This window comes from Bos mutus, chromosome 1 (assembly GCF_027580195.1).
Source record: "Bos mutus isolate GX-2022 chromosome 1, NWIPB_WYAK_1.1, whole genome shotgun sequence".
In the NCBI taxonomy this organism is placed as follows: Eukaryota; Metazoa; Chordata; class Mammalia; order Artiodactyla; family Bovidae; genus Bos; species Bos mutus.
Genome location: NC_091617.1, coordinates 65,192,621 through 65,216,386, shown reverse-complemented (window position 1 = coordinate 65,216,386; position 23,766 = coordinate 65,192,621). Strand labels below are relative to the sequence as shown.

The following is a 23,766-nucleotide window of genomic DNA, read 5'->3' as shown; positions in this document are numbered from 1 at the left end:
CATGGAAGGACCTGCCTGTTTTCCTTCTCCATGTTGGTAAGACCATGTTCATATTTCTCACTGTGCAGGATCATCAGGCCACCCAGCTGGGGCTGGAGCTGGGATCTCAGCTGTAGCCCTGTATGATTACCAAGGAGGTAGGTTGGGAGTGGTCTGAGGGGTCTGGTGCCTGGAGCCCCTTGATACATGAGAGGCGGGTGGATTCTGGGGGTCAGAATAGGGCCCCAGACTTGGCATCAAGGACAGGCCTCTTTCCCTTCCTGAGGTTTAAAGCGGGCACGGGGTGGAGGGATTTTTGCCTGACCATCCTAATAGTCTGTCAATTTTCTCCCCAGAGGGAAGTGATGAGATTTCCTTTGACCCAGATGATGTCATCACTGACATTGAGATGGTGGACGAGGGCTGGTGGCGGGGACGTTGCCACGGCCACTTTGGACTCTTCCCTGCAAATTATGTCAAGCTCCTCCAGTAACTGTTTCTGTCTTCTTGCTGCACTGTGACTTTGCATATCCCCAGTGGCTCTGCCTCCAGCTGCTCTCCATTTCTGCTGCAAGTGTCTGACAGGATGTCATGAGTTGCCTGAAGTTCTAGGCAGACTTCCCTCTCCCTCTCCATCAGGGTTTGGACAGAGACGGCATGAAGAAGGGGGGTCTCCTTCCGCTCGGTGTCTTCTCTATCCTGCGTACCCAGGATGATCTCAGGGATGCTTATCTTGTGGCCCCGCCTCCTTCCCTGTGAGTGCCCCCTCTTACCCACACCCCTAACTCTGCTTCCCTTTGTGAGTGCTGTGCTTCCTGGCTGTTTGCATGGCAAGGTATGTCTTCCTAGTTTTCCTACGTGTGTTGTTTTCTCACTTTCCTTCTTTGCAGAGATATCTCTGACTCTTCTCTCTGATGGGTACTAAATTGGAAATAAAGTGGGACCATGGCTCACCTCTATTCTGAGGTAAATAGTACTTTTACGTGGCCCTCAATGACCCTAACTCTCATTACAGGTAGAAGTAATTTTCCTTCCCTCTTTCGCATATTCAGAAAAGTCCTTCCAACCATTGCCCATCACTCTGAACCCTGGTGTCAAGGGCTGTGCCTTTTCCTTAGACTATACTGATATCCAGTCCAAAAACAGATGGGCCTGGAGAATGGCAGTTAGGTTGGGAAACAGGGGCCAGGAAGGGTCTACATTAAGCAGTTCAACTTCTACTGGCTTCAGCAGTTGTAAGAGGCCAGCCACCTTCCACCTGGGAGTAAAGACATTTCTTTAGTGCATGATGTTGCCTGAGGCAGAAGCACAAATTAGGGGAAAAGAAGAGGAAAAGATTTGGCCAACAACAAAAGATTAAAACTGAAAGGGAACAATTGGACTTCCCTGGTAGCTCAGCTGGTAAATAAACTACCTGCAATGCAGGAGATCCCAGTTTGATTCCTGGGTTGGGAAGATCCCCTGGAGAAGGGATATGCTACCCACTCCAATATTCTTGGACTTCCCTGGTGGGTCAGATGGTAAAGAATCTGCCTGCACTGCAGAGGCCTGGGTTCGATCCTTGGGCTGGGAAGATCCCTTGGAGGAGGGCATGGCAACCCATTCCAGTATTCTTGCCTGGAGAATCCCCATGGACAGAAGAGCCTGGCAGGCTACAGTCCATGGGGTTGCAAAGAGTCAGACATGACTGAGCTACTAAGCACAAAAGTGAACAATGAGATGATAAAGGGATTTGGAGTCAAAGATAGTGGCCTCTACTAAAGAAAGTCTAGGCTTCCCTGTAGCTGGATGAATGAAATCAATGGCCATGTAAGAAGGTAGATTGAATTTCTCTGTGGTACATGAAGTTTCTCTGTGGTATAGGGCTGAGGCTGGTAGAAGAGGTGAGGACCTTTGGACAGCCAGTGATAGGCAAAAAACAAGTCATCAAGCAAAGTATGGGGATGAGATCAGGATGCAGTGAGTTTATCTAACCCAAAGCCATTGGGATTGGCAAGGTCCAGAGTAGGAGACCCTAGGTAAAGCAAAATCAAATCAAAATGAAAGTCAGGATTTGGTATAGGGTTGGTAGAAGATGGGGGCTTTCCTGGTGCCTCAGATGGTAAAGAATCTGAAGTCCGTGCTATAACCAGTATCTAAACTTGGGTTCAGCTTTCAAAGATGGAGAAGACAGTGGGATCAAGGAAGAGCTAGGATTGGTGACTGAGACCCATAGTTGTGGCAAGACTTCATGAAAATCCTTAGAGTTCATTGGTGAGCTGCCCATGTGCTTAGGCACTGCAGCCCTCAGGCTTATTCCTTGGCTTTTCTTTAAGACACACACTCCTTTGTTGCCACAGTGACCTCTGCGCCAGTGAGACACATCTGTCTCTATACCTCACTTGCAAGATTCACCCAGTTAGACTTTGAAAGTACAAAACAGCTTTTATTTTTGCCTGTAGAGATATTGGGGTTTCCAGGGTATAGAGATAAGTCACACTAGATATATACAATCTCATTCTTTGCTTCAGTTTGATTAGACATCACACATAGATCATACTTTGGCAGTGATTTTCTTCTTACATCAAAATTCCACCTTGATTTTCACTTTTTCCTTCATTATAAGACAAAAGCTTCTTTTCCAGGTCCTTAAGGCAATAATCCTTTCTGCCTGGGTTCCACAGACCTTACCCTCCACATACAGCTGATCCCTACTTTGGACTGGATTTCTTGGTGTGATACTCTTCAAGGGCTCTGCCCACAGATATCTCCCCCATCCAGGTTCTTATTCTTGGGTCCATAGTCCCCTTTCACTCTCCTTAGCTGATTCTTAAGCTGAAACCATTTCTAGCTACCTTGCTTTTGTCAGATAATGCTTGCTGTTCCTGCTGCTCACTGTAGCTTCATCCCATTAATCAGATCACTGTCTCTCCAAAAGGCTTTCCTTTTTCTCCAATTGTCCTGTCACCATAAAATGTGCCTTTTTGTATAGGCTAGTGGATACCTGTAGTACTCTGATTTCCTGCTACATATATAATTTAATGCCTTATAAAATGTGTTTGATGGTGTTGATCCGCTCAGTGTTGCACTTTAGATAGAAACTGGGAAAGTAGAGTGCACCTGGAATGGTGGGGCCCACAGAGAGGTGCAGTCACTCTCCCGCCTGCCCTCCTGAACCCTGGGCTGCCCAGACTGTCAAGGAATAGCCCTCTGCTCTCTTTCTTTTTCTATACTTCTCATCTGGCTCACAGTAGCCCCAGATTTTCATCTCCCTTAGTCTACAGCTCCCCTTGCTTTCTTTTTCTAATAAAACAAAACCCCAGAATGGATTTTCAGAGCTTGCTTTCTTTGTATAGGAAGGACTAGATTCCAAAAACTTGGACCTGATCCCTGGAGAACTCTTCCTGTTTTCCTCCACTTTACTGTTTAGTTGTTGCAATTACTCATTTTCACCGAATAAAACCTTAGCTCGCACTCTAGTTATATTTTTTAGAAAATGGCATGCCATATACAAATGTGAAGTATAAGCCAAACAATAAGGATTAGGAAAAGTAGAGTTACATTACTGACTAGTATCAAGCGGCACATTAAAATGAAAGGTGAGGGTACTTCTACTCTGGCACTTGTTCTCATGCCTTCATATTGACTAGACTCTTTTACTGTTGTTGGTTAAATTCTTTGTTCTCTGCATCTCCACAGTACCCATCCTCCTTTTCCCTCTGTCTTGCTTGCTGACAATTGCTAGGAAAATGGCATCAATTAACATGAGAGGGATATAAACATGGGGTAAGCAGTTCAACCATCCTGGCTTCAGCTATGCCTGGAGACCTGATAGGATATATTTTTTGCACATGACCCAAGGACATGAAGCCACATCAAACAAACTTAGCTTCATTTGGTTCCCAACTTAAAATCATCATGTGTCTAAAATCTATTTGGTAAATAAAGAGCTGCATGAAATCATGACTACTGTAGATGGTTATTGGAGAAGGCAATGGCACCCCACTCCAGTACTCTTGCCTGGAAAATCCCATGGATGGAGGAGCCTGGTAGGCTGCAGTACATGGGGTCGCAAAGAGTTGGACACAACTGAGCGACTTCACTTTCACTTTTCACTTTCATGCATTGGAGAAGGAAATGGCAACCCACTCCAGTGTTCTTACCTGGAGAATCCCAGGGATGGGGGAGCCTGGTGGGCTGCTGTCTATGGGGTCGCACAGAGTTGGACACGACTGAAGCAACTTAGCAGCAGCATAGATGGTTATGTGAGGTAAGAATTTGCTATACTAAAAAGCTTACCTGACTTACTGCCATTGGCGTGTTGTTCGTTAGGGCAGTGGTTCTCAACCAGGAGTGATTTTGCTACTGGAGGATATTTCCAGGGACATTTTCGGTTGTTAAAGCAGTAGGGGAGCTACTGGTATTATTGAATAGAGGCCAAGGATGTCATTAAACATCCTCTAACACACAGGACAGTCCCTTATGACAAAGAATTATCCTGTCTAAAATGTCAGTACTTCCATGAAACCCTGCTTTGGGGGATGCCAGTTTCTCTTGTGTATTTTTATTTTACTTTTGTTCTCATAAGTTTTGACTATTTTTTACCAAAATCAGAAGTGTCACCCATTTTTCACAGAATGAAGTCATGCCCAGCAAGAGGTAAGAGCAATTACAGGGAATCACTATGTTTGGATGTCTTCCTTCTCAAGATTCCCCATGGTATACTCAAGTGGTGTCCAGGACCTAGTGACTGGTAGCACAGGACCTACGGTGGGCCTGACTTTTCCATATGCGTGGTCTCCTTGGGCTACCGTGCGCCTTCTGGCATGACACTGAAGTTGGGGTTAGTGTCTTGTGATCATTTCACATAGCCCAGGGTGGTGCTGGCCCATACCTGGGCTCTCCCTAATCCAGACCGAGAATACAATTTTCAGAGGAAAAGAAGCTTGAATCTTAAGTCACTATTAAAATGTTCAAAAGCAGTCTGTGATTTTTGTCCTAATTTTCTTCATACATATAGCATCTCCTTTGGATTCGTCTCATTTTCAAGACTGTCCTTCCATATGTTGCCAAGATTCTACACAACCATGTCCTCTGTGACCTCATTTCTGCCTTTTACTGTTCGACCTTCAGTGTCCCTGAGGCTGCTGTGCTTAGCCTAGGCCCCTATTCTGTTAGACTGTTTGAACTGTCTGAGCTTAGAGACAGTGGGGTAACTAAAAGAAGCCCTGGACTTGGCTGTCAAGACAAGTCCAGCTCCAGAAACTTCAGACTGTGCTTTTACTCTGGGTGCCCTGGGAGGCATCTCAGTCCCTCTTCCTGTACTGCCTCTGCCCCATATCATTGAAAGTGCTCATAAACTGCAAAGTTCTCCACAAAAGCACAGGCCTATGCTGGTTATGGAATTTCACTGCTCTCTCAACTCCTAAGGTCGTGGGCTCATCTTCTAAATGGCCTCCAGTTACCTATTTACTCCGCAGATGGATTTATTTTAGAAAAAAAAAGTAGGGGGAGGGAGGCTATTAGTTATCAGTATGGCGATATAGCAATTATACAAGCCATGGCTTAGGAAATTCTTCCACCTTATGCAGCTACTCAGGCTTTGAAGGGCATTGCATGTTCGAAAACACCTAGATGAGAACATTTGCAATTTACAGAAGAAAGTCCTCAAAATCACACTCTGTCCAACTTCAGTAACTCTGAATAGGAATCCAAGAACCGTGGCTTCTGAGTCTTTAGTGCAAGATGTGTCTTCCTCGTGGTCTGGCTTTAAAGGTGGTGACTAAGGTCTCTTGGGCCTGTTCATGGGACTGACGCATGCTGGTCAAAAGAATCGGGTCAGTCTTGTGTTCTACAACATTGAAGGGACAGGATTTCAGGTGCTCAGACATGGAGGCAACTTCATTAAACTCCCAGCTCTTGATTTTGGAGAAGAGGCTGCTGAATTGCCAAATCTGAGGAGAGATAGATGCATGAAAGTAAACCCTGAGTGTGATACCTTCAGGTCGGCTTTATTTAAATAGTTTGAAGAAATGCCTTTCTGTTCTTCCTGGTCTCAGATTCCAGAGAGTGTTTAGTGACTGCAGCATACATGTGTTAGTCCCTTCTCCAGCATCCAATTCCTAGACCCCCTTCCAACTGATAACCTTCCCACCCAGCCACATGTTGTGTGAAAATGACTAATACCAACTAATACCAATCGCTTATTGCTATACACCCTCACCCCACCCCACCCCTGAGTAAAATGGTTAGTTCTAGAATAGACATATGATTCAAATCAAGACAACCAGTGCTAGTGAGAGTCTACTCCAGAACTTTCGTCTGAGATATCAGGAAGTACATTCTTTTTTCCCCTATGTGCTTAAATTTGGAAGCTATTGTCACTTAGAGCTGCTAACAGCCCTCATGGACCATGAAGGGAGAACTGTTGTCTTAGAGTGGAGTCACTAGTGAGGAAGTAGAGATAAGAATTGATAGTAGAAAGGTCATTTGGGGGGCATTTTTGAGCAGTCAGATCAAACCATACCTGAAGCTATTTGGGCCAATAAATTCCCTTTATAGTTTATTATAAACTTTATTATAAACTTATGTGTAAAGTTTCTTATGTATAAAGAATACATTTATACATATAAAGAATATCTGTATAAAGAATATTCTCATTTATAAAGAATACATTCAAGTAGTCTTGCCTGGAAAATCCCATGGATGGAGGAACCTGGCAGGCTATGGTCCATGGGGTCGCAAAAAGTTGGACACGACTAAGTGACTTCACTTTCTTTTCTTTCTATATTTATGTATTTTAATTTGGTTTTATATTGCTTAAAAATTAAAGTATGCTAATTAATAAGAGTCTCACTAGAACAGAATCCTTAGGAGAAATCTAAAAGGCTAGTACTCAAACCCCTGCTGGCCTTTGGCACTTAGGATGGTGTCAAAGTAACGAGTTTTAAAATCTGGCTATGAAGATAGGCATAACCTGATATTCTTCAACTTTATCACTTCATCATCAGTTTCTTGTCATTGTTCTTATGTAAAAAAATGTGCCCTAGGATCTTAGAACTATTTCCCTTTTTACTTTAAAAAGCCATTTTAATATGAGTATCCTGTAGCTCCAACTAAACTGTCTTTCTTCCTTTCTACAAGGAAATCAATTTGTCCTGAATGATATTTAAGAGTTGTCAGCAGTGACTGAATTGGGAAAATTGTTAGTCAAAAAATAACAAAATCCCTAGTATGTAAATTAAATTATTTGCATTTGATTTTACAGAGGAAGATATTAGGTAGTTCCAGACTATACAGTTCCCGAAGGCAGGGTCATAGTCTCATTCATGTTTATTCCTAATACATGGTCAGTTGGCAGTCAGTTATTTAACACATTCCCAGATTCATAAGGGAGAGTGTGATAATTATTTTTTGAAGAAGACTGCTCAGGGAATAAATAATAGAAAATATGCAAGATGTTTTACACATAATCAATAAAAATAGATGTAAACATCTCCTAACTCCCCAATGCCAGTTTGCATACACCCACATACTGAGAAGAAAGTCAACAGTGAGATTTTGGAATTAATGACCTAAATGGGCATCATACATTTGTGATTCACATTACTAACACATGTACCATAAGAAAGGGTGCTAAGGGCACCTTGGATATGACAAATTGGGGGTTTCACTTCTATTTGGTACAAGCTAATAGAACTTATAATACAGTTAAGCAAGCCTAGCTTTATCGGGAAAAGGGACTAAAGCTTTTCCAAGGGGAAAGATGCTTTGATTTATACAATATTTTAAAAATTAAATAAGCATTTGAACCAGGGGAAATCAGTGGATTATTTTAGAACTTCAAAATGAATTTAACAACAGCAAAAATTAGTTGACATGCGGCTGAGGAGAATCTGCTGGCATATTGTATCAATTAGAGTCTAGGCAGAAAACAGATGGCACACTCAGACTGGGTAATCTGAAGAGAATTTTTAAAAGGAATGACACATAAATGTGTGAGCAGTGTATAGGAAAACCAGAAGATTTAGGGCAGTACCTAGGCTAGTGACAATCTTGAGTGTTACTACTCTAGGCCTGAATGGGAAGGAGGAGTTTATTAGAATCCAGAAAGGGTAACTGTGTGGAGAAAACCATCGGATACAGCTATCTTCAGCAGAGAGACAAGGCCAGTGCAAAGTGTCTAGAAGGGGAAAATGCATGCAGAGAGGAAGCCAGAAGAACACCTGCGGCAGCCCCTCCCACCTGCCCATCTCCCGTAGACACACTCCCATTAGACTAGCCCACCTGGAAGCTGGAGAGCAAGGGAGCAAGTTAAGGTAGTCTGCAGAGATCAGCCTCCTGGGGGACAGATCACAATGGAGAATGGATCATGGAAGCAAACAGCAGATATTCTGAACACATACACAGAGATAACATAGACACTTCCATCTGTACTACTATTCTTATGTTTATGGGTCTGTCTCCTGTACTAGGCTGGCTTCCTTGGGCTCACAGACTGTGTCTCATTCCTAGTAACCTAGTACAATTCCAGTGCCTAGTACACTGCTGGTGCATAGAAGGCTCTTAGTAAATAATTGCTGAATGAATGAAGTGAATAACTAAGTGAATTACTTGCCTTTCTGTGCACTCTCCAGGAGGTGCCTCCATGGGAATACCTCTTCTTCTTCCACTGCAGGAGGACCATCCCTCTCTCTTGCAACAAAGTGGCACAGATACTCCTCATCAGCACGGACACCTGGGAGAGCTGGGACAGGCTGATGCTGTCTAGGAACCCAGCAATGTACTGCAGGACCTCCAGGGGCAGGCTGGTTAGAGAATTCTGGTTTTTTCCTTCACGACCTGAGAAATGGTTGTTCTTCCTTTCCTCACTCAGCTCTGAAGCAACCTCCGGCTTGATGGCAAAGGTCTTGAGCTCCTGACTGTAGATCACTTTTGCCTTTTGCCCTGGGGGACGGAAATGGTTTTGAATAAAGGTACATCCCAAGTAGGCCAGGGGGCATCGGTGTTGGAACCAGCCGTTGAGACATGACTGAATGTCTGTGTGAACATTCTTGAAATGGAGGGGAAATTCATCCCTCCTGAAGAATTTGTTGCAGGTGAAAGTAAAGGCAGAGCTGCTCTTGTTGTGTCTCCTGGTCACACACTCACTGTGGAGCTCCACGTGGAGCCCATTCGCATTGCTGTTCGGGTTGGCAGTGGTTAGGAGGTCGGCCAGCACCGTCCCAGAAGAAAACTGTTCTGGCTCAAAACTGTATGTCTGTGTAGCGAAATCCATGAACAGCCCGTCAATGCTCCTGGACTCGGAGATGACATGACCTTTGAGTTCTCTTTCCAAAGCACACAGGAGGGTGGTCTTGATGAGATCTGACTTGGGCAGGTCCTCCACAGTGATCCCTAAATCTGAAGTATCCACGGCTTTGTGCTCACTTGGCCTACAACTCATGGCATCACCTAGGCGAGCCCGCTTCCCACAGTAGCTCACCGGAACTTTGAAGGTGTAAACAGTCTTCACTTCCTGAGCTTCCAGGTTGCCGTAAACAAAGTCTCTCTCTTTGGGTGTACAAGCAGGCATCTGACCAAAGTGAATAAGCATCCTCCCATTGTGCACCAGGTACATATTATAGTCCTTTGCATCCACAGCTGTTTTCAGTCTTTCCAGAACACCATCCTGCCAAGGGGCAAGTCCTGTCTTTTCTATGGCTGCATGAAAGTCCTGCTGCTTCTGGTCTTCCTGTGGTTCTTTTCCTTTGGCAGCTCCCTCCTCTACCATTCTATTGCTGTTGGAAATCTGTTCTTTCTCTGGGCCATTCCTGCTCTTGCTGTCACTGCTGGCTGATGAGCTTGTTAAAGCTGAGGCCGCATGCTCTTTGCTGAACATATTTTCCCACTTGTCAAACTTGGCCAGGTCCATCCCTTCTTTGGTTTTGGCTAACGCCTCTCGTTCTTCTTGACTTAGCTCTACCACCTCCCCATTCATGGCTGACAGAGAGCAGCCTGTTACCAAACCAGCATCCTCCCCACCCACCGCTCCATCCATTTCCTCCCAGCTGGCTTCACCATTCATAGGAGGTTCCTCTTCCGTGGGTTCTCTAGTTTCTGGGAAAAGTTCTACCATTTTCAGAGACCTAAAAAGGACCTTCTGGTCCTGAAGGGCCAGGGCTGTGTCCAAGCATTCCTCATCGGGGGTCTCTTTCATGATGTTCTCATGAAGCGTTGTTTCAGAGTCCACGTTTGGCCAGCGGTTCCACTCCATGGAGCAGCAGACCACGCTGGCAGGACACACTTGCAGATGCTTGGCCAGCTTGTGGCGGGACATGAAGAGGGGGCAGCCGTATTCGGAGTTGAGGCATGGAACCTGCTCTAAAGGGCAGAGTAGCTCGTGCTCAGCCTCTTTGCACATGTGGAAGGTAGCACCGCAGGACAGGTGGCAGTTTATCACCGGGCAAGAGACACTGGGCTCCACAGGCATGTGGCAGTGATGGTTGAAGCATCTCTCACAGTGTCTGTGCTGCCCTGGCGGAGGCCTGCGTGTCCTACCCTAGAGACACCAAAGGCAGGGGAAAGAGAAAACAAGTGACTGCTGGAAGACAAGTGTCTGTGAGTGTTTAAGTTTTAATTGACTTATTTCCTGTTTATACACGCTGATTGTAGGAACCTTGGAAAATACAGAAAGTCATAGAGAAGAAAGCTGGAGAAGAAAATGGCAACCCACTCCAATATTGTTGTCTGGAAAATCCCATGGATAGAGGAGCCTGGTGGGCTACAGTCCAAGGGGTCACTAAGAGTTGGACACGACTGAATGAGCAGGCACAGAGAAGAAAGCAAAAACTTCATAATACCACAACCAGAAATAACAACTATCAATACTCTTGATATGAAAAAAATACAATTATTTTCCAGTAGTTTATTTTATCTATGTACTAGATGTGTTGAAAATAGGGGGGGAAACACATACACACAGGAAAGTGGGCTACAGAATTGACAATTGCTATTTTTGAGTTGTGGATTATTGAGGATTTATGCACATTTAATTGTCTGAATACAATTTTTCTGCTTTAACTTGCTATTACGTTATGCCTAGGCTGTTTTATAAATTTTCCTTTGGAAACTTTTTTCACAGCGGCCATGTAACATTCCAGAGCAAGTGTTCTGTCATTCACATGATCAACCACCAGGAGGCAGGGCTGGGAGGACCCAAGGTGGGTCTGGTTTTGTTCACATCTGCGTCCTCAGCACCTGTCACAGGGCCTGGATCATTGTAAGCACTCAATAATATTTGCTGAATAAAGGAAGTGTTAGCCATTTAGATTACAACTGGATTTTTTCTTTTTCATATATAAAGTTTTACTAAAAATCTTTGCTCATCAGTCTTTCTCAGGTCTCTGCTTTCCCCTAACTGTGTCGGTTTATTCTAGGTTCTGCTCTAGTACCTCTGGTTCAGCAAAAAGCCAATATATATCATTAGACCAAAAGGACAAACCTGCCAGCAGTTTGGGCTACAGGCTAAATGAGGCCACATCTGGACCTCTGAAAGGTGAAGTTCCAGTGAGCACGTGGTACTTACCATAGCTTCCAAATTCCTTCTGGCTTTGTATAATAACTCTAGGGGAAAATATAAAAGCACAAACATGAATGATCCATGAAAAAGTTATTTCATCTACTTTATCAGGGGCCAAAATGACTTCAAGTACTCTTCCATCACCCTGGAGGTAAGTATCACAGCCCCCCATTTTACAGCAAATATGCTCTTCTTAGGTTCACTTTTACTTTCTCTTCCTTTCAATACACACACATTTTTTTGCCAAGCCACTTGAAGATAAGTTGCTGATATTATTACACTTTATCTTACTGGCATATATACGCTTACTTATCTCTAAGGACTTCAGCATGTATTTCCTAAGAATAAGACATTTTCTTTTGTGACTACAGTAACATTATCTCACCTAAGAAAACTAAAAACAATTTTCTAATATCATGTAGCATGCTGTCTATATTCATATTTTCCCAATTATCCCAAAAATGTCTTCTGTACTTTAAAAAACAATTTTCAGTTTTTGAGCCAGAATCCCAGTAAGGTCAACTTACTACATTTGTTTAAGTCTTTTTAGCCTCCTTTAATCTGGAAAATCCTCCTTAACTTTTCTTTTTTAGGAAAGACAGCCATGTAAAGTTAAATAAAATAAAATTAAAAAAAAAAAGAAAAGACAGCCTTAAATCTCAAGGAAATTGTATGCTAGTTTATTCATGTATTCATTCTTCCATCCATTTATTCAACAAGCATTTTTTGGTTACCTACTATATATGCCAGTAAGTGAGCTTAAGGGTTACCTAGACTGCTTGTTGGAGAAGGAAATGGCAACCAACTCCAGTATTCTTGCCTAGGGAATCCTGTGGACAGAGGAGCCTGGTGGGCTGCTGTCCATAGAGTCGCATAGAGTTGGACACAACTGAAGCAACTTAGCATGCATGCATGCATTGGAGAAGGAAATGGCAACCCACTCCAGGATTCTTGCCTGGAGAATCCCAGGGACTGGGGAGTCTGATGGACTGCTGACTATGGGGTCGCACAGAGTTGGACACGACTGAAGCGACTCAGCAGCAGCAGCAGACTGCTGGTTAAAGTGGCTTTAAACACTATTGTTCATTATGATCAGCTGTAATGCTTCTTACATATATAGATTTGCACTGTTTGGCTATTTAAGTTAATCAAAATGAACTAGAATTAATAATTTAGTTCCTCAAGTCATGCTACATTTCAAGTGTTCAGTGGCCCCATATGGTTAGTAGCTACTCTATTGGACAACATAGAATAGAATATTTTCATCTTCATAGAAAGTTCTATTGGACAACACTGCTATGGATGCTGGCTGTACCCGTGACCTGAGTGAAGTGAGTGTTCTGAAACTTACGTTCTTAACACATTCCCTATCTGACTCATGTATTGCAAGTGTGAAAGAGAGATCATGCCAGAATGCTCTGTAATAGCCTGAATCAGGAGGCAGGTAAGAAGCTGCTAGCCAGAACATTAATAGGTTCAGGGCCAAGTAGAAGATAAATCAGCCAGAGAGAGAGAGTGCTGAGCAGAGTGGAAGGACTGTGACAGTTGGACTGAGAGGGAGCAGAATAGGTTCAGACAAAGATCTTTTGGACGCAAGAGTCCAGCCACTTCTTTCAACATACAATTTAACATTCAGGTGGGCTCCCGCCATATTCCAGATCACTCCTGGGAGGAAAAAATTCCCATTGTGGACTTGTGGGAATTTATAAGTATTAGGTTCAAGCATCTGGAATTTTGGTATTCAATAAGGAACCATTTGGGAATTCCCTGGCAGTTCAATGGTTAAGACTTTGTACTTCCAGTGTTGGGGGCATGGGTTTGATCCCTGGTTGGGGAACTAAGTTCCCACAGGCTGCATGGTATGGCAAATAATAATAGTAGTAAAATAGTAGTAAAAACAACCCATCTGGGAATTTTTTTAAAAGGATAATTGGGGGTATTAATCGGTAGTAGTGGAAGGATGGGGTGGAAGGACCTGGAGTTAGAAACTACCATATGGAGAACATGCTGGAGGCTGAGATGGTGAGACAAATGACAGCAGAAGTAGACAAGATGAGACAGACAGGAGACATTACAACGTTACAAATAACATTTTTGTTTCTGACTTGAGATGGGGGAAGAAGAAAAGCCAAAGATGATGCCAAGAAAGTGAATCAAGAAGAGAGAATATTGGGTGTAATTCTGAGAAAAATGGAGGTCTAAGGAGGAAACTGTTTGGGGAGGAAAGATGGGCCCAGCGTGTATAACACAAGTTGCTTTAGGTCATGACAGATCATGTGGGTGGGAAGATGAGGGAGTAGAATAGAGAGATGCAGACTTGAGAATTATCCACTTAAAAGTGAGAGAAAGCCATAACTGGAGAAGTGAGCACACAGAATAGAAATCTGAGCCATGAAGTACAAGGCTAAGTGTGACCACTTTGGGGATAAGAAGAGGTAGAGCCAGAGAAGGAACGCCAGAGAGCTAAGAGAGTGGGGACTATGTTGCCAGATCTAACGGAAAGGGTGAGTGACGGCCTCCGATGCTACCGTGAGGTTAGGAGCAGTGATGACAGTGCCGCTGCTCATGGCAGGGCCCTGAAGAGCTCTTGCCAGAGCATGTGCATTTCAGCTGTGAGGTGGGACTTTTGGCCATTCACAATCTGGTGTTTGTTTGGAGTGGAGGAGAAAGCTATTAAGCACACACTTCAGTGTTGGCAGGGCCTGTGCCCTGCCTGGGAGAATGAGACCATCTGTTTTCTATTCATGACAGACATTCATCAAGAATGGACTCTGGATGACTCATGGTCCCCTGTTGGGTTTTAGGTGGGACAGAAGATTGGAGTAAGGCTATGTGAAAAAAGCTAACAGTACCAGGAATGTCCAACTTCATGTTTGCCAGCCAGATTCTGTGACAAAGTTGAGCCCATTTCCCAGCAAGGGCAAGGAAGCCCTGACTAGTTCTGTGCACTCCCTGTGTGTGGTGAGAACTCTGCCCTTATCGGGCACGTGTCTAGCTGGAGGGACAACAGTAATAAACTCTAAGCTCAATCATTTCTTTTAAATTGAGGTATAGTTGATTTATAATGTGTTAGTTTCAGGTGTACAGCAAAATGATACATACATCTATATCTATTTTTTCATTATTTTGCTTTCTTGGTTATTACAAAATATTAAGTATAATTCCCTGTGCTATACAGTAGGTCTTTGTTGCCAATGATTTCTTATCCTTCAGCATTATAAAAGGTTCTTAGGAACAGTGGTTTTGAGGCTAGGAACATCTGTAGTGGAGCCTTATTGCTCTCAATCTCTGCGAAGTTATTTGAAACTATCCCTTTAAGAGAAAAGAAAAGCAATGCATGGAGGCAACAAAGTTGCTTTTGCTGTTGTTGTTGCTTTATGTTGCTATTTAAAGAGCTTCTGCCAGGCTCTGGAGCTACCCCAGATGAGTGACTTTGAGAGAGGACATGTGCTCAGCAGAAAGACACTGAGTGGAGACCACTCATTGGAGATGTTTGGCAGTGGAGGAAAGGAGAAAGATAAATATAGCCCAAGGGCATAAAATATCACATCTAAACCTTTTGTTGTATAGCTGGGGGAAGTTCAGTTAAGTTCAATTCAGTTCAGTCCCTCAGTCGCGTCCGACTCTTTGGGACCCCATGAATCGAAGCACACCAGGCCTCCCTGTCCATCACCAACTCCTGGAGTTCACTCAAACTCATGTCCATCAAGTCAGTGATGCCATCCAGCCATCTCATCCTCTGTCGTCCCCTTCTCCTCCTGCCCTCAATCCCTCCCAGCATCAGAGTCTTTTCCAATGAGTTAACTCTTCGCATGAGGTGGCCAAAGTACTGGAGTTTCAGCTTCAGCATCATTCCTTCCAAAGAACACCCAGGGCTGATCTCTTCTAGAATGGACTAGTTGGATCTCCTTGCAGTCTAAGGGACTCTCAAGAGTCTTCTCCAACACCACAGTTCAAAAGCATCAATTCTTCAGTGCTCAACTTTCTTTATAGTCCAACTCTCACATCCATACATGACCACTGGAAAAACCATAGCCTTGACTAGACGGACCTTTGTTGACAAAGTAATGTCTCTGCTTTTGAATATGCTATCTAGGTTGGTCATAACTTTTCTTCCAAGGAGTAAGTGTCTTTTAATTTCATGGCTGGGGGAAAACATTTCAAAAATACTCCTACTATGATAAAGGACAATTCAAAATTGTTGATATTCTAATTATTGCTGGAGAAATAGGGTGACCAAACATGCTAGTTTGCCTTAGACACTCTCTGAGTGAGCACTGAAAGTCCCAGGTCCCAGGAAACCTCTTAGTCCCAGGTAAATTTTGACAACTGATTGATCACCTTAGGTTGGAGCCAACTGGTGTTGCCTCAACTTAACCAAGTTAGATTTATCATAGGTTGTCTCATGATATGAGATGCCCTGTTCTCCCAATTTCTATTTCAGTGCAGTGACTGGATCCTTATCCTCCATGGGGTTTGCCTTACTTGCCAGATTGAGTGCTCTCTCTGCATTTTGGATGTCATACAGGAAGAGAAATAAGATATCAATGCTTAACATGTGCATTTATATAACATCTCATTTAGTCCTCACAATAATCTTGTGAGGTGGGTATTACCATCTCGTTTACTGATGAGGACACTGAGGCACAAAGAAGCTTAAGTCTGTCTGTCTTCATACTCTACTCTCCACTACATCACACTGTATCCATTGGAGATCCAGATAGACCTCTGTGGTCCATCTCCATGATCAGGGGAGAATGTGAGCCCACGGCTATACTCTGTTAGGCAATAGCCTCTTTTCCTTCAGATGAGGTGCAGAAAGGTGTCTACATGTATTATCTTTCCAAATTGTAGAGGACCTGGATGCTTCACATTAGGAAACACCTTCATCCCAATGATGATTTTTTTCGGGGGTCCTCCTCTAGAGCCATCCCATACTGTGCCCTTTTGAACAGAAACAAGATGACCATCCAGGTCCTATGCCTTCACAGTTCAGGGAATACAAATGTGACAGGGACATCTTTTAGGGTTAAAAATGTTCACTTCCATATGGAGTCTGAGATTTAAAATGAAACATCTACCAAATCAAAGCATATCGAACTTCTTCACTGTGAAAAACCTGATGAAATTCTGTTTATGAAACAGAGTATGGTTACTTGGGTGACATTTTCCCCTTCAGTTTCCATGTCCCTATAGTCACCTTTAAATTCTTGCTTCCTGTCAGAAAAGGTAATTCCCTCCTCTTAAAAATGAACTTCAATCAAGTTTGGCCAAAACACTCTCCCCAAAAATATGTTTTAAAGTTCCCCTGTCTAGAGGACAAAATGCTATATAATTTATACTTAAATAGTTGAGAGATCTACACAGAACTAGATTTTACTAATTGTACTGGATGGAGTTTAAATAGAATATGGGTAGATAGGGGCTTCCCACGTAGCTTAGTTGGTAAAGAATCTGCCTGTAATGTGGGAGACTTGGGTTTGATTCCTGGGTCAGGAAGATCCCCTGGAGTAGGAAATGGCAACCCACTCCAGTATTCTTGCCTGGAGAATAGTAGATAGAAGGACCAAGTGCAGTACATGAGTTCAAGGGATGAATACTTCTTTAAAGAAATAGAGGAGAATTTAGAATCTGACAAAGGATCAGGAACTATCTGATGCAAGTTTGGTGCTCTGTGGGTCACTCAGAAAGGAGTTAAATTAATAAGCAAAGGCAAGTCAGCTAGAATAATAGTCCTTAAAATATGGTACCTAGGCCAACAGAATCAGAATCACCCAGGAACTGGTTAGAAAAGTACTGTATCGAGCCCCACCAGATCAGAACTACTGAATCAGACCTACCAGCTGATTGAACTGTAAGCTCAAGTTTGAGAGCTAGAAGAGCCTGATATTGTGCTCCAATCACAAAGAAACTAGTGCCCAGTTACGTGGGAAGGCCTGGGAGAAAGATCTGAAAAGGCAGTTGGCAAATCTATCCATTTCTTTCCATCTCCACCACAACTGCCCAGGTCCAAGCACCATCAACTCTCATCCAGTCTGGAGCAATAGAATTATAATCAGTCTTAACTCCTCCCATTTTGTGCCCCATAATCTATATTCATCAGCAAAAAGAGTGATTTTAACAACTTTTAACATTAGATCACTACTTCCCTGCTTAAAATCTTCAGAGGATCCCATCCTATCACAAGGAATAAGGTCCAATGTCCTTATCTTGGCCCACCTGGTCCTCCCTGAGTGTCCCTTGCTTGCCTCTTTTACCTCACCTCTCTCCCCTGAGCACTTGGTTCCAGCACTTTTTGCTCATTCTTCTGTAGGAACTTTGTACTTGTTCTTTCTTCCAAGAGAATTCACCCCCTGCGCCTTAATTGCTTATGGGTTTCTTCTCCCCATTTAGATTTTACCTTACCTACTACTTCCACAGAGGTCTTACCTGATATCCTCAATCTGAAGTAAATTAAAGAGGGGACTCCCTGGTGGTCTGGTGGACTCTGCTTTTTCACTGCCAAGGGCACAGGTTCAATCCCTGGTCAGACTAAGATCACGCAAGCTGTGCTGCACAACCAAAAATTAAAAATAATAAAAATAAATTAATGAACACATGTTCTGCTGGGTAATTTTTTGACAGGTTACTGAATCTCCGTAAAGCTAATTTATTCATCCATAAAATGGGCCTCATCATAACCCATAGGACTGTGTGAGGATCAAACGAGATAGAGTAGTGAATGTATCTAGTATACAGGAGTCACTAAACTGTCCTTTCTCTACCAAGCTCACTCTCATGGTCACCACCCTTGTCCAGACCTTATTTCTGCCCATGGCATCACGCCCACAGCCCTTGGCTGGCCTTTCCATTTTAAGTTCTCTCTCATTCCACTGGATCTTACATACCCCGCCAGTTTAAACATTCTCAAACCCCTATTAAAAAAATAAAATAAAATCTTTCCTCACTCCTTTTTGAATGTGAATCTCCCTGATTTCCCACAATTCTGGCCTCTTCTATTCGCCACAAAGGGCTTCCCAGGTGGCGCTAGTGGTAAAGAATATGCCGGCTAGTGCAGGAGATGGAGGTTGTAAGAGATGGCAGTTCGATCCCTGGGTCAGGAAGATCCCCTGGAGGAGGGCATGGCAGCCTACTCCAGTATTCTTGCCTGGAGAATCCCCATGGACAGAGGAGCCTGGTGGGCTACAGTCCATGGGGTCTCAAACAGACGGACACGACTGAGCAACTAAGCACAGCACCGCACCGCACATATGCTGATTTGTTTTTTTTGTTATTGTTCTGTTTTGTTTTAAAGGGAGAAAAAGAAACATTTTCAACTTTATTACGTAAATGATACGTTTCTGAATGGAAAAGACTCAGTGGACTCCAGTTATGCCAGATACTCTGAATGCTGCCAGGATTGTTTGTATGACTTTACAGCACTTGTTCTTCACCCTTGCAGTCACAGAATCAGAAATCTGGATCAGGCAGATAACCAGAAATCCTCTGCTCTGGAGTTTTGCAAACGTCAGTGTGCATAGGAATCACCTGAGCAGTCCTTTTAAACTGCAGTTTCTGATCTTGTAGAACAAAGGGTTATGAAAAAGGTCTAGTTTAACCTCTTCATTTTCTACAAGAGAAACTGAAGCCCAGAGAAGGAGTGTCTCATTGACCATGCCCCACAAAGTCTCTGACTAGAATCACATGCTTTTATTTTTTTCTACTTCACCTTGATGTTTATTAAGAAATTCTGTGGAAACCACAGTACCACACAGAGCTACCTGTGTGATAACGGCCAAGGGCTTGTGAGCAGCTTAGATGATACCAAGGGCAAAGCAGGACAGAGCCTGGAAGAATGAGGAAGAGGTGGTGACCAAGGGTCACTGGCCAGAAGGTCATGAGAAGGCATATAGCAGGTATATTTAAATCACTGACTCAAACAAAAGAGAATGGGATTAACAGATAATAGTTTTCACATTCTTTACTATAAAGTTAGTAGACAATCAGGGTTGGTGTCAGGGAGATATTTTTAGGCAAGGGGCCCTCCCAGCACCCCTCACATGATGTCAGCGACTAACTATTTTGCCTCCTCATGTGGCTAGCCCTGGCAATAATTATTTATTCCCGAGCTTTAACTTTAGTGGAAGTGACAAGGTCAAGAGTTTAAGAACAGAGATTAACTGTTAACCTATTAACCAGCCAATTAATTTGTTACCTTAATTATACATTGTTAATCTGTTTCCCTACTGTGGAGATATTTAATTGTAGGGAAAGAAAATGTATAAAGTTAAATATTCAAATAATTCCTTTGCCTCTTGAGATTTTAACACAAGCAGTTGGCCGAGGAAAATTCCCACATGTGGTCCCATAATCCTGGGCTTTCAGGCTATGATTTCAGCCCATTCACTATACCCTAAAAACCATCCTCCCCCAAATCACCATCTACAGTTCTCTACCTACCCTAGAAATCTAGGTATCTAATTAGCTAGTTAATTCTCATAACTGGTGCTTGTATTACATAGTGTCAGTATTTTAAATTACTGTTTTGTATTGTTCAAGAAAATGCAAACTGGCCGTATTATTTAGGAGTAGCTCTGAGTCAACTGGTCTGGTTGGTTACTGCTAAGCGAATACACCATCTTGCTAGGACAGTAATCAGTATACACCTTGAAAACTTTGGTGCTCCAGAAACCTTGACAAAATTAAATGAAGTGAGGCAATTATACACCGTGAATTTGATTGTACCTAGCAAACAGGCATAATTATAACCCAGACACTGATAGCAAAGTTATGGGATGCATCTGGAGGTTACAGAGGCTGGCAGGAAGGAACCAGGAATTAGGGTGTCTGGTGGTAGGTCTCCTTTTCTTGGCATTGGTGGCATTAGCCAGTACACTGCAAAGTTCAGAGTGTACAGAATCATTTTTGCTGCACAGGCCACTTCCCAGGATGTCCTTGGCTGAACTTTAACTCTTATCACACTAAAGCGAGGTCCGGAGGAAAACAGGAAAATAAACACTGCACCCTTCTCCCTGCCAATTTGTTTGTACATGCAACACTATGAAGTTATTCCCAAAGCTGGAAATAACCTGTCTACACTTTAAAGTGTTTGATACTTTAAGTATCATTAATCATTTTACTTTTGTCCCTCAGGATGTGCAAGTTTCAAATTTGTGACAATTTTTTGTTTTACCTGCCTGTATATGTTTTTCAACTTGTGAAATACTTTCACTTCTATTCCACAAATATATTTGGATTCAAGAGAGCTGGGAAGGAATGAGTCATGTTTAGGAAATACTGTTAAATGAAAACAGGTTTTAAACTCTGCAGGCAGAATTTTAAAAATATATGCAGGAAATACAATTGTGCTAAATTAACCAGTTGTGTCACAGGTGATCAAAGTACACGAGAATGTCTTGCAATTAACACTGCGAATGTTGGTTGGGGAAAGATCACACATTTGGACTTCAGAAAACAGAAATTCTGGGTTCTGGGCCTTTCATCTGTTCCTTCCTCCCCCTCCCCTATCTTGAACCCCCATCAATACTGTGTAACCTTAGAGACACCACATAACTACTATGGTTGATTGCAGAAGAAAGAACCTAAGCTGTTAGAAAGCAGGTAATCTCCTGCTCTAAGATTTTAGATTCAAAGCAGGAGCTCACATATTAAATGAAAGCAGAGTTTCATTCTCTGAGCCAACCTTTTCTCCCTCATATGTAACTAGTTTGTTTTAACAACCCTCTTGCTCAGAGCAAAAGGTGATGGGCAGCTCAGCCTCTGCGTCCACGTTCACCACTCTAAATTCCCCCTTGATGACCCTGCCTGCATCTAGAAAGCTTACCTTACCGGCACGGGCTGAGTCAGCATGTGCTGCACCTGCGTCCCTGGGCTGTGAGCAGGCAGACTGCCGGAGGTGGCTGGGCGTGCATCGGCTGCTGCAGAGGACCGAATTCTGTCGTGGAGGTAGGGAAAGGAGAAAAAACTTCAACAGAAATAGTTCAAGTGCTTCAAAGTTAAAAATAAAACTATATCACAAGGGCCAATGTGACCAGGCTCAGCTTACGGTTTTTTTTTTCTTTCTCCCGTATTTATCAACGCTCTATCTCTGCTGGAGAGGCAGTCACAGGGGAAGCTGGAAGGCAAATGGGGTTTTATATCAGTGGGTTTTCTTTCCCCTGAGGAAGGAGGAAAATCCTTTTAAGAAGGATAATTTTCAAGGCCAGAGCAGCCTCTCCGAGTCCTGTGCATACGGTTGGCAGATCCAGCTGTGCTCCCTGTGGCTGGTGGAGCGCTCAGGACAGGCTGCTGCTCTAATTATAACCGTGCTTTGCACCTAAACCTGTCACTGGCTGAGGCAGCAGCTTGTGAAAGTGACATGTGGTCCTCTGTTTCTCCTATTTCTCGTCATGACAAGGAAGTGGCTGTCCTCTCCCAGCCCTCTTCCTTCCCCGGTGGTTGGGAAAGGAAGAGTTTGTAATTCAGAAATCAGGCATCGTTTAAGTCCAGTGTGAGAAAACTAGAGGTGGTAGGAGGCTTAGCTATTAGTCCAACTCTCTCTTTTTTACAGTTGAGGAGGCAGAGATTTAGAGACAGTAAATTTTGCCTAGATCTTCTAGCACTATGTTGAACAAAAGGGCTGAGTGGTCATCTCGTAACTTGTTTTTTAGATATGTTCGTTTGTGTTGTATTCTACATATAAGTGATATGGTATGGGATTTGCTGTTCTCTTTCTGACTGATTTCACTTAGTATGATAATCTCTAGGTCCATCCTTGTTGCTGCAAATGGCAGTATTTCATTCTTTTGTGGCTGAGTAATATTCCATTGTGTATAAAGATATAGATACTGCTGCTATGAATATTGGAGTGCGTGTATCTTTTCTAATTAGTACTTTTGTTTTTTCTAAATGTGGGCCCTAGAGTGGAGTTGGTAGTTCTATTTTTAGTTTTTAAGGGACCTCCATTTTGTTTTCCGTAGTGACTGCACCGATTTACATTCCCACAAACAGTGTGCAAGGGTTCTCTTTTCTCCATATTCTCTCCAACAAGTTATTTGTAAATTTTTTGATGATGGTCATTCTGACACATGTGCAATCTCATTGTGATTTTGATTTGCATTTTTCTAATAGTTAGCTATATTTAACATCTTTTCATGTGCCTGTTAGCTGTATGTCTTCTTTGGAGAAATGTCTACTCAGGTCTTCTGAACATTTTTTTATTGGGTTGTTATTTTGATACTGAGTTGTTTAAGCTGTTGTATATTTTAGATATTAACACCTTGTTGGTCACATCATTTGCAAATTTTTTCCCATTCCATAGATTGTCATTTTGTTTTGTGGTTTATTTTTCTGTGCAAAATTTTTAGGTCACAGCTGCTAATTTTTGCTTTTTTCCCCCTTTTGCCTTAGGAGATCAAAGATAATATTGCTATGATTTATGTCAAAGGATGTTTTGCCTATGTTTACTTCTAGGAGTTCTTATGGTTTCAAATCTTTCATTTAGATCTTGAAGGCATTTTGAGTCTATTTGTATATATGGTGTGAGGGAATGTTTTAATCTCATTGTTCACATATAGCTGTGCAGTTTTGGTATCAGGCTAATACTGGCCTCACAGAATGAGTTAGGAAGTGTTCTGTTTTCTGGAAGAATTTATAAAGGATTGTTAATTCTTTAAACATTTAGTAGAACTTAGCAATGATACCACCTGGGCCTGGACTTTTCTTTGTGGAAAGTTTTTGATTACTAACTTAATCTATTTGCTAGTTAAAGCTCTATTCCCAGCATTTTTATTTCTTATTGAGTCAAATTTGGTATTTTGGTCTTCCTAGGAATTTGCCCACTTTATCAAGTTATCTAATTTGTTATACAAATTTTAAAAGTTATATAATTGTTCATCAGTTCAGTTCAGTTGAGTCGCTCAGTCGTGTCTGACTCTTTGCGACCCCATGAATCGCAGCACGCCAGGCCTCCCTGTCCATCACCAACTCCCGGAGTTCACTTAGACTCACGTCCATCGAGTCAGTGATGCCATCCAGCCATCTCATCCTCTGTTGTCCCCTTCTCCTCCTGCCCCCAATCCCTCCCAGCATCAGAGTCTTTTCCAATGAGTCAACTCTTCACATGAGGTGGCCAAAGTACTGGAGTTTCAGCTTTAGCATCATTCCTTCCAAATATTCATTTATAAGGGGCTTCCCAGGTGGTACTAATAGTAAAGAATCTGCCTGCCAGTGAAGGACACATAAAAGACATGGGTTTGATCCCTGAGTCT

General features: G+C 42.8%; 2 protein-coding genes across 3 annotated transcripts in view; one reads left to right on the top strand and one right to left on the bottom strand.

The window, feature by feature from the left end:
- The window catches only part of HCLS1 (hematopoietic cell-specific Lyn substrate 1), a 35,230-nt gene extending 31,943 nt beyond the window's left edge, over positions 1-3,287 (top strand). The window contains exons 13-14 of the mRNA XM_005896080.3: positions 69-137; positions 336-3,287. Of these exons, the coding sequence (XP_005896142.1) occupies positions 69-137; positions 336-472 (206 nt within the window). The 3' untranslated portion in view covers positions 473-3,287. The remainder of the gene's footprint in view (positions 1-68; positions 138-335) is intronic.
- Positions 3,288-3,937: 650 nt separating this feature from the next.
- On the bottom strand, positions 3,938-21,801 carry FBXO40 (F-box protein 40). 2 transcript variants are annotated; one of them, XM_070370002.1, is made up of 6 exons: positions 21,564-21,801; positions 21,342-21,452; positions 17,948-18,069; positions 11,525-11,562; positions 8,576-10,498; positions 3,938-5,912 (listed from the first exon to the last, which is right to left on the bottom strand). In XM_070370002.1, the coding sequence occupies exons 4-6, from the start codon at positions 11,525-11,527 to the stop codon at positions 5,694-5,696; spliced, it is 2,145 nt and encodes a 714-aa protein (XP_070226103.1). In that variant the 5' UTR covers positions 11,528-11,562; positions 17,948-18,069; positions 21,342-21,452; positions 21,564-21,801; the 3' UTR covers positions 3,938-5,693. The 2 variants fall into 2 exon arrangements, with proteins under 2 accessions (XP_070226103.1, XP_070226106.1); XM_070370005.1 differs by having other exon boundaries at positions 21,347-21,452.
- Between the last annotated feature and the right edge of the window lie 1,965 nt (positions 21,802-23,766).

Coding starts and splice junctions, on each gene's coding strand:
- FBXO40 (XM_070370002.1), bottom strand. Junction 5,913..8,575: donor CCTGGAGAGTGCACAGAAAG/GCAAGTAATTCA, acceptor ATCTCTCCTCAG/ATTTGGCAATTCAGCAGCCT.